General features: G+C 38.0%; 1 protein-coding gene and 1 long non-coding RNA gene across 2 annotated transcripts in view; one reads left to right on the plus strand and one right to left on the minus strand.

The window, feature by feature from the left end:
* The window catches only part of LOC139695266 (uncharacterized), a 431,775-nt gene extending 424,484 nt beyond the window's left edge, over positions 1 to 7,291 (minus strand). Inside the window, exons 1-2 of the long non-coding RNA XR_011702295.1 lie at positions 6,753 to 7,291; positions 6,038 to 6,258 (exon numbers count right to left, since the gene is read on the minus strand). This is a non-coding gene — a long non-coding RNA (uncharacterized lncRNA). The remainder of the gene's footprint in view (positions 1 to 6,037; positions 6,259 to 6,752) is intronic.
* Positions 7,292 to 7,434: 143 nt separating this feature from the next.
* Positions 7,435 to 14,501, plus strand: RpS17 (ribosomal protein S17). Its single transcript, XM_071593637.1, has 4 exons — positions 7,435 to 7,508; positions 7,687 to 7,838; positions 8,371 to 8,542; positions 14,391 to 14,501. The coding sequence occupies exons 1-4, from the start codon at positions 7,506 to 7,508 to the stop codon at positions 14,457 to 14,459; spliced, it is 396 nt and encodes a 131-aa protein (XP_071449738.1). The 5' UTR covers positions 7,435 to 7,505; the 3' UTR covers positions 14,460 to 14,501.
* Positions 14,502 to 15,811: the final 1,310 nt, after the last annotated feature.

Here is a 15,811-nt window from a genome sequence, read left to right on the forward strand (position 1 = left end):
GAGATCAAATGTAGAACCGACAAATACAAGATGTCATTTTTCCCTCGACCAAGCACAGATTCGAATACCTGCAAACGCCCACGCTAGGGGGAAAGGTATTGTTTTTATACCAAATGGCGTAATATGCTATCTTTATTTTATTTGGCCTTTATTTTACTGTCCTTTTAGTTACTTTCCGCTCGTCTTGCATGCGTAGAGAAGTATTTCACACTTGAAACATCGAATTGGATGTGCCCATTACCTCATTTTTTAAATATTTTACATATTTATTGATAACTGGTAGTAATATTAGCAAAACTTAACATTTGATAATGCATGCCTGGTGCTGAGTTACCCCCTGCCACACACCCCAGAAGTGGCTTGCACGGAGTGGATGAGCTAAACGAAAAACGAGATCGAGATGGGCGGGCAAACGGTACCTAAAGTAAAGAGAAGTAATTTCTACGGGACAGAATATGTAGGCAAAAAAGCTACTAACTACATCATAAATCAACAGATATGACAAAAATATATTCAGAGGTAAGATTAAAAAAATATTTTTTTAATTATCAACACGACTCAAAAATGGATGATTGGCAGCGGAATCTAAGATTGAAATACCGAAGGAAACGAAGACTAATAAATGGGAAGAGCGGCGGAACTTTAACGGTCTCATAAATTGCAATTAACACACAAAAATGATAAGCTAAGACAATGAAGGAAAAATTGAAAGCAGCCTATCGAAAAAAATTGTCAGATTCACGAGGAACAGCGGAACGAAGGATATAATCCGTGAGAATACTGGTAGAAAATTGCTACGATTGAACAACTCATTCCATGCGGCATTCGTGGACTTGGATAATAATGAGAGAGATACGGGGTCGAAAACTGGGAAAACTAAAAAGATGCACGAGGTACGGTCTTCAATGGAGTGCAGGTAAATGGAGAAGAATACCCATACTCGATTTCGCAGATGATATGACAGTTAACACAGTATCCAGAAAACTTACAGGAAGATATTAGCGTAATGGACCAAATATTTCTCGGAAATCTATAGGACATAAATCACATTCGGAGAATCCGGATGAGGGAAGCTGAAGGCATTGCGCTACCAGGCGCCGCGTGGAGCTTTGCCCTTATCATAAGGAGGAGAGAATTGGCGTGATAGAAAGGAAGAATTTCATTTCACACCAAGCTCAGGAGGAACTCAATTAACAGGAGGTTTATGACGCGAAGGCAACTATAGAAGTCAAAAAAATACTACCACACGATGAAGGAACATCATAGAAAACATCTGCGTGGCTGATGGAAGTATGACTCAAAGAGACGTGGGCAATTGCAAAACCATACCAATCCTCTAAACCTTGGGCTGGAAGTGAATGCTGAATACCAATCTTATGCTTTGATCTTCAGCATCCAATTCCAGCACCATTATTAGTCCGACAGGCTTCCATCCAGTCTTAAAAATGATGATTATCCTCGTAGCTACCTGAAAATAAATGCAAAAACATCTTCATTTATTTATTCATAGTCCGAAAACAGCACATGTTGGCCTTTTACATCGGACTAGTAACAGTGATAACAATGGACGAAATTACGAACACCCAAGCCCTAGGTAGAGAAAACCCCACCCAGGTGGGAATCGAACCCGCGACCCTTGGCGGATTGGCAGACGAGAACGTTACACCGCCACCACCGGGGCCGGCAAATCTCTTCGGCTTTGATTGTGAATCAGGAAACTTCTCAAAAAAGTGCACAACATGCAATGTACAAACTGGCCAAACTCCTAGTCAAAATGTACATAATCGTAGACAGGCATAGTAAATTGGTTGTTATTCCTTCCTTATCATAACACGTATTCGGAACAGAATGCAGGAAAAGTATAACTGTGACAATAAAGGGAGGATGAGTTCTAGAATAAACGTGTTGTCAAATCACAGATTATATCAGTGCATAGAATGATCGTTAGACAGAAATTGCATTCAAAGGGATGTTTGAAATTTGAAAGACAACAATTTATCGGAAACGAACACATTATATGGTTGCAATTTATGCGTGCATTTTTCTTCATCCTTGTACATATTCTCTTCCGCAACATCATACATACATTAATTCGCCAAGTGCGCTCTCCCCAATAACTCGTTTACACAACCGAGTTGTCACAATAAACCGCTAGGTCTCTTTCACGGACCCCCGATTAAGATGGCAATCCACTCTCTCAATGTTAGCTATGAATTTCTAAAGGAAAAAATCTCCTAAAATGTACTTAGCTGAAGACACACTCTCAGTCTCAACTTCGAAGGGCTATTACCTTTTCTACTCCACCGTTAGCTCGATAGTGAAAGTTCAAATGGAATTCTTCCAAATGAGCAAAAAATACAAACCATTCCTGACGTCCACCTAACATTCTTTCTGAAAGCTTAGGGCCCTGCGAATCGTATGCCAACTTCCGCTGGATCCCTCTACAAGGAAAATCAAGATTGAGAAATGTATGTCGTTCACTTTCTAACATAGGTAGTCATCCCACAAGATCGGCTGCCGAGATCTCAAACGGCGGTTCATATGCCGGCGGGTCTGCTCGCAGTGGAGCGCCAACCCACGGGGAAGAGAGGGCGGAAAGTCGTCCTATTATCTTCTCCCCGAAGAGAAACTCGCCGATTCTTCGAAATGGTAGTGAGTGAACATGGCCCTCCCAGATACTACCAAACAAACAAAACACCAAATTTTAAATAATCAGAAAATGGCGATAGAAGAGTAAATCAAGAAACAATTAATAGTTTTAATATCGTTTTCAGACGGCAGTAATTAGCAACGATAGAGCGGAGCATTTCCACCGGCGTGAGAGGCAGAAAAACACAAAATACACAACGCCGCCTTGTGAATAAAATATTTTTAAATTCAATGCATATTTTATGCATTACGACGAAAAATGATGCCGTAGGTATCTCACCGATAAACGGTGATAAAAATATAAACGACTTGAGATAATACTCTCAATATGTTACACATTAAATTTAATATACTCCCGTCCCCTGGTAGTCCAACACTCTATCATGACATCGGTCTGGTATGGCAAACACAATGCGCGAATTTGCGCCGCTATCTAACCTAAAATCTGGGCGAAAGGGTAAATTTTTGAAAACGGGCTCCTCAGGATTCTCAAAGCCCCAGCCTCAGCTTACACCACCTGAATAAAATCAACTTGCATTTCCTAGTCGGACACTTACGATACGAAAAAGAACAAGAAACGACCGATTTGCGGATAGCTAGCGGAAAATTCGTCCGCCAAGTGCAAAGGTCGTTTCATTTTTTCGGATTATCACGTTCCGTGAAATTCGGAGCAAGCCATGGTTCTAGGAATAAGAGGAAAAAACCAGAACGTTTCAGTTCTCCCGCGGATGTCCACTTGTGTTGAGCGCGTAGAGCAGACTGGTATACACAATAGATGGAATCCTCGAAAGAAGGACCTATTGCCAGTGATCTCGCTCCGAAATGCTATTGACGCTGAAAATCCTCTTTCGAAATAACCCGGCCCATCATCTCTCGCTAAAGGCTAAAATGCAAATATATTTTATATTGACAACAAAAATAAATTGAAAATGTCTATACCTATTCATTGCTCCGCCATTGATATGCAGTATATTTATGATTGAAAATGTGCTTATCGGATTATTACGAATCCTCCACCCAGGAATACACTGCTATTGAGAAAGTTTTACAAAAACATGTGCGCAATGTAGCCGCAACGCTTCTCTCTAGTGCTATAGGTTCCGAAAACAGACATCGCAAACCCCAAATAAAGATACAGTCCGTAGTTGTAAGCAAAAAGTAGGGTTACATTTGAGTTTCTGTTCTTAAAATAACTTCAAATAAAATAATTTTTCAAAGGGAACTCGTTCAAATGTAATTAACTTACCATCAATACTTCTAAAACAAAGTGTAAAACACAGTAATTATTAAAATGAATTATTTTTAAAATTTGGATACGCAATCAAGTTTACGAGGAAATTACGAAAGGACGAATCAGCCCATTGGTCAGATTATCAAGCAACGATGTCCAGGATATAGGAAACGTCCGAATTCTCAGGATATCAATAAGCAAAATACTTGGGACGAAGGGGAAAGCGTGGTTGAGGTTCCTGGAATCAGTGTCGTTCAAAGAACAAAGAGGGTATTTAATAAAATAAGTTGGATTATAGTACCTGAAAATTAACCCATGATCAATAAAATTCTGTCGATTATTGTTTCCTGAACAGGAAAGCGCAAAGAAGAGAGTGAGCATTTGTACAGTTTGTTTTTCTTCGTTAACTTGGGCATTTCACAATTGTTTTATATCAAAGACAGAAAAGAGTTTGGATGCTTTGGAGTAGGCCTGGTTATTTCCGACATCTCAAATAGTTTATTTTATTGGTAGGGAAACAATTAGCGGATAATTAGAGCTGAGGGTAATCATTTATTCGTATGATTGTAAATTCAATTCTTGTCTCCATGTTTAACACAATTTTTTTAACTGATTGATTTTCTTTCATAATCTGTCGACGGAAGTACTGCGAAGTGATCAGTGTAAGAGCAATAGTGTTACATCGCCGTGATGGTAGTCAACCATTGGTAGGTATAAGGAATTAGTAGCCCGTCATATACGGTATGTAATGTCGATGGTACTTCTCAATTTTACGCAACATAGATAGAGGCTAGGCTGACAGAGCAAACCTTATGGTGACAATGTACGACGAGCGACGTAAGGTGGGTAAAACATATTTCCAGACAATTACCTCAAAATGCCTCCGACAATTAAGGTGAAAACTACCAGGTAAATGTACTTCCTTGAAGTTCAAATTATTTGAAGGCGATGTGACGCACAAAGTACGGGCGTATTTTTTCATGTTTACTCATTACGCCGTTTGCTTATACAAAACTGCGATACAGCCAAAATCTTTTTAAAGAATACAGTGGGTACTGTTTGATCGATTGCGATGGGTTATAGAATTTTAGGACAATGCATTAGGATGGACATTTTTAAACAAAAATTCCGGTCGCCGGGCACAGAAACCTTCCCATATCAATAAGTTCTTGGGAACTTAACATAAACATTTTTACCTATTTACACATTTAGTTACCCAGAGTAGAGTAAAATACTAAATATTAATCTCAATTAAAATGTAATGTTCTTGAAAGGAATCTTATTAATTGAATAATTATTCTAACAACGCGCGGTCGTAATGCTTTCTTTAGTTGGTTTCTATGCTGATTATCCTCATTGCTTCCATAACTGAGCACCAGTGGTGACGATCGCATGTTTCTAAAAGGAAATTCATATTTTCTTTAATAACCTCGATTCAAAATGCAATCCCCTTAATTTATCAAGTGAATATTGGATATTGCAATGTTGTCAAGTGAGAACAATTGCCATTTCTGCCAGAACCTTCACTAGAAGTAAAATTAGGATTGAACTACAAAAACGAAATAAAATGCTCGAGGGTTTTGTTTCTATATTTCAACATAACCTGCAGCAGTGCCACATCCAAAAAGTTTTTTCAAGTTCTAGTAATAATGAGCGCAAATCAAGTGAAACCATTTCGCGAGTTCGAGGTGAATCCGGGTAAATATTGCCGAAAGCTTTTTTTACTTGCTAGGTAACGTGCGTTCACTTAAAGTGCAGCGAACTTCTATCGTCGATAATGAGAATGAGTAAGAAACGAAACAGGTTTGCAGGTTTCTAAATGAATCAGGTAAAACTTGTTGAAATCAAATTATTCAGGCGCTTGTTCTAACAAACGTCCAAGTGCTGTCCTTCCAGTAGGTTAAAATAGGTGGGTAATATGCCATAGAACGGGTTCAAGTTTCACACGGGAAGACGCCGAGAGACGGTAGAACGCTCTCTGCGGAGAAATCGCGGACACTTGGCGCAAGGTGGGAAGGCCGGGCGCGCGGGATCTCCAAACAAAAATATTTGAAACTCAGATAAAATATAGCTCTCCATCGGGTAAATCGTCCACAGAATACTACAGTTTCAGGACAACGGGAAGTTCTACAATATTCCAGGATGTAATCAACTCACCTGTCCCAAATTCGTGAAACCATATTTTGCTGCAACTTTATCCGCGACATCTGGACCACTTGGTATATACACGGCAAACTGGTTCACATAAACAGGTCGTTGACGACACTCCACAACGAAAATATTTTCATAAACAAAACACAAGCACATAAACCACCATATCACATCTTGAAATTGCATGATGATCTTCAAGACTCGGATGCCGATCAACACTGGGGCTACTGCAATAAGAGAAGAAAATTATATCAATTTCCCCATATGAAGCTTCCTATATAAAAATATATATTTATTTTAATGGCCACGAGTAATTATGAAAGGATGTGCGGGTCAGCTTTTGCGGTATAGTCCGGTGGAAACAAACATCCTGCAAGTAGTGCATTATAAAGGAAACTGGATTATAAAAGAAGTTTCACCGCCCGAATATCTTGGTTGAAATGCGAAATAAACAAGGAATGTTTGTAGAGAGAGCAACGCAAACAGGACTACGAATACTTTCAAATGGCCATTAATTCATCACGAAATTACACTGTATTAACGGTTAAATAACATTCCTACACGCTGTTGATAAAAGCCAAATAAAAACACATTAAATTCATAAGGTGCATGAAAGTCAACTAATTATTTACTTACAATGATAGCAAACTTTGCTCAGCTTATAGTTTAAGTAGGGTATAAGCACAAAGACAATATGTAAATAAAATACAGTACGACTCACCTTATTCAATGTCGAAAACAAGAGATTTACTACGCTGGCTTCAAAGAAGAATAGGTAAGGATCACACTGAATAAGCCAACAGTTTTTCGAATAATTTTATGACAACCAAAGTAGGCTATTGATCAAATCTGTGCAAAATAGAACGGTTATAATAACTGGCAGGGGCTCCTATGTCATGAGCTCGAGCTTTCTGAATGAAACTGTCAGTGGGTCAATCAACGACATGGAACAGAAACTGTACGGTGAATTAAACTTCCCACCCACAGATGTAAAAGCTTCTATTATGACTGAATCAGATGACAGCTGGCAATCTTGTAAGGTAAACGAGTTGCGACAACATCAGTAATAAACACAGCGAATGACTATTTCAAAAGGAAAGAAAAGCACTCGCGATATCACCCTGTACCACCAGTCGTTATGGACAAAAGATTGTCTACTATTTGGTTGTCCTCAACAACATCTTGTGCAACGGAATCGAATGTACATGATGCACGTTCACTTTAGATCACTAAAGGGTACGAGCCAACTTCCTGCTTCACCGACCTCAAGCCGAATGAAGCTGTGTCGTCCGCTTTCAATGTTTGCGAATAACAGCACATTTTCCTCGATGGCAGAGCTACCTCCAGTAAAATCGAAGAACTAATGATATATCGATTCTTTCGATAGGGTCGAAACCATCGACTTCCGCAACTCGAATACTTCGACCGGATACACGTCAGAGTACGATCTCTCCTTCGTGAGGAATTTGCCAATATGGTGAGCACGTTGCGTTAAGTTCTATCAATATTATTAGTGTTAATCTATCGCTAATGGGTAACGCTTGTTAGCAATTATTTGTCATATTTACTTTAGAAACTTTATTCTCTGTTAAATTTGGTTATTTATTGAATGAACCCTATATATTGTTTAAAGTTTGTCACCCCCTCACTTTTAGGGTCGTGTCAGGACAAAAACCGTGAAGAAGGCGGCCAGAGTAATCATTGAAAAGTATTATACTAGATTAACTCTAGACTTCCACACCAATAAAAGGATATGTGAAGAAATCGCTATTATTCCAAGTAAACCTCTCAGAAATAAGATCGCTGGGTGAGTAGTAGTGTTAATGCGCATGTTTGTTCAAATACATGCTTGATGTGAATATTTTGTTGTATATTGTTAATGGGTATTACGATCGGCTTTCTAACTCACGTACAAAGTTTTGATGATTTTTGCTTAGGTCTTCCTGATACCCTACTGTTGATAAAAGACCCATGAACAAAGCTTTTGTTGATTCATCCACAATATAGAAAATCGATGTTATTTCGATTAAGTTTCCCTTAGATTTGTTAAGGGTTCACTGGCATGATATGCCGTCGTAATGAGGATATTCGCCACGATGGCAAGTGAAGGATGCTGGGAAAGTTTACTTTTTCAGAATGGATGCGATGACGTTAGTGTTCTTGCTGAAGTCGATGGGTCTAATGCTTTTGGTGTTCCACTTGCGTATTTAGTCGATTAATTAGGATTCCGCGGCTTTTATTCATGTTATAAATGCTACATTTGTGCCTAGTTTTTTAGAAATCTTTTTCGTTGGTCAAATTTATGGTGTTGTCTAACGTTATTTTTTTATTGATACAAGGTTTGTTACCCATCTAATGAAGAGATTGAGGCAGAGTCAAGTGAGAGGTATTTCAATCAAGCTGCAAGAAGAGGAACGCGAGAGAAGAGATAACTTTGTTCCTGATATTTCTGCCTTGGAACAGGATATAATTGAAGTTGATCCTGAAACAAAGGAGATGTTGAAGCAACTGGTTAGTCAATGCATACTAAGTACATTAACATGATACTCCGCAACCCACCTTAAGGGCTTTTGGCGCTCAATATATATAGTGGCTAGCTTTTGTCATTCTCCCCTTATTACACTGCAATTGGAGGTCGGTACACCTCGGTATGATGATACTACGGTGTTACGTGGAAAGCTCTTTTTCAGTGAAGTCAGACCATCCGTCGAATAGGACGTCATGTGTGAACCCTTGCCACCTTTCGCCCAGAATAGGCAAATGCCTTCGCCGAGTTTCCATCAGCCCTTCCTTCAATATCTGAATATCGTACTCCGGCCTAATTCTCCACTTATCACTAATGACGCAAATTACCCTAGCTATTAATCGCTCCCCCTATTCTATTGCTACTTTTCATGTTTACTCATATTTTCTCAATTATGATTAAGGGAGTTATTCCTTAATTGTATTCAAGTTATAATTTCCTATTATGGGGCCTACAATCGTTTGCAATTTTATGACTGAAGTTATCTTCCTATAATTGCTGTGGGGTATCCTTCATTCATACTATGTCACATACTTGTTTTTCAAATTCCCTACAACCACATGGATTAAGTCGCATTCACTTTGAATTATAACTCGTTTGGTTATTATAAACCTTGTCACGGCCTACAGCTAATAGTCTGAATCTTAGTAGTACACTTCGTCCTTAAATAATTGAATTAGCCTCTGTAACATTACTATCCACACATAACTTGGCATAGCAATTGGGGAGGAAAAGAGCAATTATATGAAGAAAATTCTGCAATCAGCTCATTGTGGAAATTCCTCGAGTGCAGGTAAAGAAATCTTTTTTTTGATCACCACATGTTTGCCATATTACTGGTGGAAGCAATCCCACTTCCTATGAGGCAGGCACAAGATTGGTAAACTAGGTTTAATGCTGAGGTCACATTGTCATCAGACAGTGAGCTCAGAAATACTGGGCGGCTATTCTAATTTGAAATGTAGAGAGAGGTAATATTTTTATTTGGATAGACCTCACCACGAACAGCTGTTTGGAGCCCTAAAAACTATTCATTCCATTAATCTAAATTGAATTAGAGGGATTAAGGTGGTGTGCTAGCTTACATACTGGCTTCCCACCGAAAGGGTACAGGTTCAAATTCTGGAGATTGCTGATATTTTTCAGTGGTATCCAGATCCCTACGTGCTTTGTGGAGAGCACTTAGTGTAAGTACGCCATCTGTCAGATGTTAAACTATGGGTCTCTTAGTGCCTTGCATTAAGAGTAAACGGTGGGTGTCTCTCCACCCTCCCCTTTTGACATCCATTCCTCATAGTGTAAGTGACCTTAATGTTGGTCCCCCCACCCAACTCCAAAAACTATGATGAATTAAACGGCTAACTCATTGGAAATTAGGTTTCATTTTTCCTTGCACAATGAAAGGGCACGTCAGTATGTAAAGTAACCAGAATTTGAGCTTTATGGATACTATAAGTGGCTGATTATTTAAAACTCCCTTTGTCGTAATGAAATATTTTTTCCAACTGCCATCTCATGATCCAGGGTAATTATTTCATTTTCTCCTGCATTCAAATAAATGATGTAGGCGAATGTGAAAAGGTGGTTTCCTTCTTGATATTTGTTGCATCACTCGGGGTATAGCGGCAGTCTTTTTCATTGATGTATATCCTATGCTTTTACTCCAATGTGCGGAATAATAGTTTTCACTTTCAAAGTATTATTTCCCTCTGGCTAAAAAATTTCATCCTTAATTGCTTACTTTCCTGTACCTTGAAGTTGGCTGACCAGTACACCTTGCCTTCCAAGGGGTTTTGCCTGTGGTTTGTTTTCTTCTGTTACCTTGTGCTGGTTTTTTGTTTGGATATTATTTAATGGAGACCAACTTTCAATAGTGAACACTTTCTTAAAGGGCAGCATATTATGTTGAACCTCAGCGTAAACAAAATATTTTAATATTAAGTTACCATGTCATTGTTTACATTTTTTAATGTAAACCTAAGAAATTGGTGTCTACCCTTAGGCGCTGTGAAGATAAAAACCTTGTCTCTTCAGAACTGGCTGTGCAATATATTTTGCATTAAGCCCTCATTAATGATTTTTACATATTGAAGTAGTATTATTGAAATGGTATATTAATTTGTTTCATTTATGATTTAGAGGTTTTTTCCTACCTCTTCTTCACCTTACGCAATTTAAAACTTAAGCTGTTGTCTTTATTATAGCCCAAATTTACGCCTTTCTTTCACACAGCATTACCTCTTATGGTACATAGTTATCATTGAAATTGAAAGATTGAGCTAGTGATTTTGCTTGTACTTCTGCTGTAGTTAGAAAGCAATTCAAAGTCTGCCGCATTAGCTCATATATTAATGGGACCAAAGCTTCTTGCACTGAGATGCCTGCAGGAGATGAATAAAAAGTAATAGATTATGGGAGACTCAGTTCTTTATGTATGTGTGTGGCTGCCCATCAATGTAAAGGTGAATAAGAGGATCCATTTTGGAGGATTACATAGATGCACACAATTCTTAGTCTTTTTTTAGGGACTTAGGACCTCCCTGCCAAAATGCACTGCACAAGTACCAGCAGCTTTGATTTGATATGAAATATGTAGTGCATGTATTCCATGTATTAGTGCTGATACTCAACTGTGTTGTTAATGAAGTTGGTCCATAGTCAGGCAGCACCTTAGATTTTGTATCTTTGAGTGCGTTCACGACCATGGTACATTAAACTCACTTTGATTTGGGATAAGCACTTATAACTGTGCTACTTCCCAGTGTTCATGTGAAACATTTGTGGTAATAAGATTGTATTGAGCAATCCTCCCAGTGGCTGACATTTTACTCGTTTCATCCCGTCCTCGTGGACTACTATGATGGTGGTGGAAGGGCTTGTTCATTTTGATGACCCCATAGATCTGTGTTTTTGGGAGCAATGATAATTGCATTAATAATTAGGGGCACCCAAGTCACATAGATCGAAGGTTAGCCGCCACAGAAAAGGTCATCCACGCAGCATCTGGTCTCACTGACAATCATCAATCTTACCTTTAGAACGAAATCATTTTTTAAAAACAGCTGAACCTAAAGATAAGCTGTAATTGTTATAATTAAGGAGAAGTTGTGTGAAGATAGGGCAATTACTCTGTAATTTGTGGATTGGTAGGTTACATAAAATAAGTTGTTCATTGATTTTTTGTTAATGACCTCAATGCCTGAGGCGCCTTACACCAGACAAGGATTGTTTTGTGATCAATATGATATAATATACTTCAATATTTTCAACAAAATTTAGTATATTGTCACAATGGTCTAAATAATGAGGAAAAATGCTAAGTATCTTTTTTTGCCAATGAATGTTATGGTAACAGCCATTACCTTGCCCTAAGTTGTACTTGCCATTCTGAAATTTGCATGTTATCTAGTATTTACTTGATGCATTAATTAAGTGGCACCAAATGCAAATAGCAAGTGACCTTGTCGGTCTCAGATAATTTAAGTTAATTCTCAGGAATTGAAATGCAGTGGGCAGCTGTATAGTTGTAAGTCAAACCAATACTTATTTATTTTAAACAATTCAATAAGCTTTTTAGTCCTGCAAAGTAATTTCTTGCATGACACATTACATTTAAAATGTAATGTGGGTAGTGAATAATGAAAAGTAAAAGTTTTATCTTAGCCCACCTGTGTATGAAGGTAGTGAAATGTCAGTTGTTCTTGAACACTGCGATGGCTTATTTTTTGAGACTTGTCTCTCCCTTCATTTTCCATAACATCGTTGTTTTTAATTGTGCTGGAATTATATGATTAATTAGAGGAAGTAATCAACTCTGTCCCTGGGAGGAAACATTTAATATCTATGGGATTGGAATGTGATGGTGGGCAAAGGGAGACATGGAATGAGATGGGTTATATGGTTTTAAAACAAGGACTTGAGTGTGGGGAGAAAACATTAATAGTTCGTCAGGGGCTGGGTTTATTCATACCTCGAACACCTTGTTTTAATGGGAGATGGGTCACTAAGAAAAATGGTAACATGCACGAAACCCTCAAACAACACTATTGCATCACTTATTGGGAAAAGGACAAAGAAAATAAGATCAGAAAATGAAATAATTGAATTTCATTTTTGCAGAAGCAAGTTTTAAGGAGGTAATAAACCAAGGCTGTGACAAATGCGTGTTGGAGGATGTTGTGTGAAGACATAGAATATTGGCTTAGGAAAGGTGAAATATGGAGAATATTGAAAGGATGCACTACATGGGAAGGTGGCATATCAATCAGGAAGTAGGAAGGGGAAATCAGTGAACAGTACTAACCATACCGTAGGTCAATTATTAAGTGAATAGGGGAAGTTGAGAGAGGTGGAAATAGTACATGAGGACACAGGTGGTTAGGACAATTGACCAGCAAGTTAAGACATTGAAGAAGAAAATGTGATAGGTCAATGCTCTCATTAATTTAAATCAAATTAGTCAGTGTAAGTATTTAATCTTCCTCGCCACATTGTTTTAAGATTTACAAAAACATAGGAGCATGATTTCTAATGAGCTAATTAGTACCATTTATGGAAAAGGAAGTTGGCCTTAAGATTCAATCTGATTATTGTTAGTTTCATCCCAAAAAAGGAAGTTTCCTCATGTGAAAATCATAGAACAATGTTTGATTACACCTACTGCAAAAGTACTGGTTCATTGATAAGTGCCGGGCAAATTGTTGCTTTGGAATGATATTTGGATTCAGGGAGGCAAGGATTGTGTGAGATGCCATAGCTGTAATGGGATCATTAATAGAAAGAAACATAGGAATGGAAGAGTAAAATCAGATTGGATTTATTTTGTTTCCTAGAGGTCAGAGTGGATAAGAGGGATAGGTGACTTCAATTAATCTGTAAATGTGTTGAACTGCTCACGTGTGTGGTAGAGTGTCGGTAAAAGAAATAACTAAGATTTCCATTATCGCATGCTTTTCAACTTATGTAGCAGAATTAGGAGTAATGGCTTATGAGGTCCTGCAGATAGGAATGTCTGTGGAATTCATTTGCTTTGTGAATGATCAGATTTTAGTTAATCAGTCAGCCAAGGGTTATAGCCAGCATCTCTGAGCATCAGTAATTAGTATCAGTGTAATAGGGGATGTGAATCAACTTATGGAAGCAGGGGTGAATCAAGAGTTCAATGTTGGATTGGAAGGGCAAAAACTAGAGCAGGAGGAATGGTTTGTCTTGCACCAAAATGTTCAAAGTAGTAGGCATATAAAATTGTGTTAATGAAACTTTCGCAGAGCCTAGAGAATTGCTGACAGGGGTGTTGAATAAGAATTTTAGGGAAAGACTTCAAACTTAAATATGGGGCATGGTTTTGTAGTTAGGAAACATGTTTGTTTTAGCAAAATAATAGGCATAAATTGAAGATAATTTGAAATGTGGGTGAGGAGTGGGCAAAAAGTTAAATGGATATACTGAAAAACTGACTACTTATGCTGGATATGGAGATATATGGTGTTAGGGAACAATCCAAAGAAGGCAGAAAAGGTGAATGCAGAGAATTTGAATTGATGTTGAAGCCGTGATAAAGATAAAGAAGTGCAATCAGGGTTATGCTGTGAAAAAGATATTTTGCAGTTTGAAGAGAAATGTTTCGTTTTATGTTTCCAGTTCATTTGAAAATCTACCTTAAAATAGGAGACCATAAATTAATAATGTTTGTACCACGTATGAAAGGAATGTCCCCTTCCCTTTATGGTGTGCAGTTCGTAATTCAAATACATTTGTTCACAAATTTTTTAAATATTCTTTACTAACAAATACTTAAAACTCATGATTTATTATTGTTTATTAAATGTTTTGCAGGAGTTCAACAACATTGCTGGTCTTCAATTGATTCAATATGGGAACCAGGGTTATGTCCGCCGCCCTTGAAGAGTTCTGTATGTCTAAACAATAAATATATGGTGAAAATAACAGTTTTTCATTGCAACCTTTCTAAATTACCTGTTATCTGTCCAGTCGAAGTCACCGATGGAAAAGTATTAATTAGGATCTTGCTTTTGCTGTGTACCCTATTAAATTACACTATAAGTGAATGTATTGGTAGATGGCTAGTTAAGATGTGTATGCAAAGTGCTCATGTGTGATTAGAAAAGATTTAAAAACAAAATTGTAGCTGTGCACACGATGTTATAATAATGGAAAGGATTAAGTTTGAACTAAAATCATATTTTGAGTCCCTGTATAATATAGAATGTGGAAACTAAATAGTGTTTTGTGTGTCTCAATTAAGTTATTAAACTATTCAGCTACCTTATCTTGGCTTTAGATCTCCAGATTCAGTGAAGTTTTTATAAAATGATTCTGAAGCAATGCCTATGTGCTCGTGGAGAATACAATGTTTGTCAAAAGTTGTATTTCTTTTTGGGAGAGGAAGCAGTAATGGTTAGAGGAGAATTATTAAACTAATGGCCACCATTGATGCTCTCAGCAAGTAAAAGAGCCACCTTGTTTACAGGCGCTGTCTTTTAAACCAGTTTTTCTGTTATAAAATTGTAACGGTCTTCTGTCCCATGTAACGTTGTAGAAACTTTGTTGACAATGTTTGGGGGCCCATTACATTCATTATCACAGTGCTTCAGAGAATGTCCCCGCTACAGCCTTCCAGGATCTGGGTGGTTTTGATTGCATTTGAGGGAAAGGTTAGCCTTATGACTAATTTTTTGCCTGTATCATTCATTATTCAGATGAAGATATCTACTGGGGTGATTCTTTGAGGGTGCAAGGGAGATGGTGCCTGCTACTGAAGAAAGGCAATGGTGGCCTGCCGACCCGAGGTTAAAGAGTGGCTTTCTGACTGTTAGCGAGTATTGGTGCCCTTCTCACATGGGACAAGGTTAACCCACTTAAATTAGCCGAAGTAGTGTGTGCAATTCTTAAAATTCGGGGTAACATCCTCGCCTGCCCACCCATAGGTCGCGGGTTTGATTTCCGCCCAGGTGAATTTTTCTCTATTTAGGGCCTCTGTATTTGTAATTATTTATACTGTCATGTCATTGTTGAAAAACTATGCAAAGGCCGAAGTGCTGTTTTCGTAGTAACCTGAACTACAGTTAGATTGTCTCTCTTTGAAGATTTTATAAACAATTTCGGTAATACGATTTCTGGTGCACATTTATTAAAAATCATCGTACTCCCGCACAGGTTAAACGGATCTCTCGCCACTATATATGGGTTAAAATACTCTCAAGGATAAGAAAATGGAGATTTTACTTCCAAAACCT

This window comes from Hetaerina americana, unplaced genomic scaffold (assembly GCF_022747635.1).
Source record: "Hetaerina americana unplaced genomic scaffold, ioHetAmer1.1.p SCAF_6, whole genome shotgun sequence".
Lineage (NCBI taxonomy): Eukaryota > Metazoa > Arthropoda > Insecta > Odonata > Calopterygidae > Hetaerina > Hetaerina americana.

What these genes read in the sequence shown, in the direction of transcription:
- RpS17 (XM_071593637.1), top strand. An exon ending in CTCAGAAATAAGATCGCTGG is followed by an intron (nt 7,839 to 8,370) that starts GTGAGTAGTAGT and finishes TATTGATACAAG; the next exon opens with GTTTGTTACCCATCTAATGA. An exon ending in AGGAGATGTTGAAGCAACTG is followed by an intron (nt 8,543 to 14,390) that starts GTTAGTCAATGC and finishes AATGTTTTGCAG; the next exon opens with GAGTTCAACAACATTGCTGG.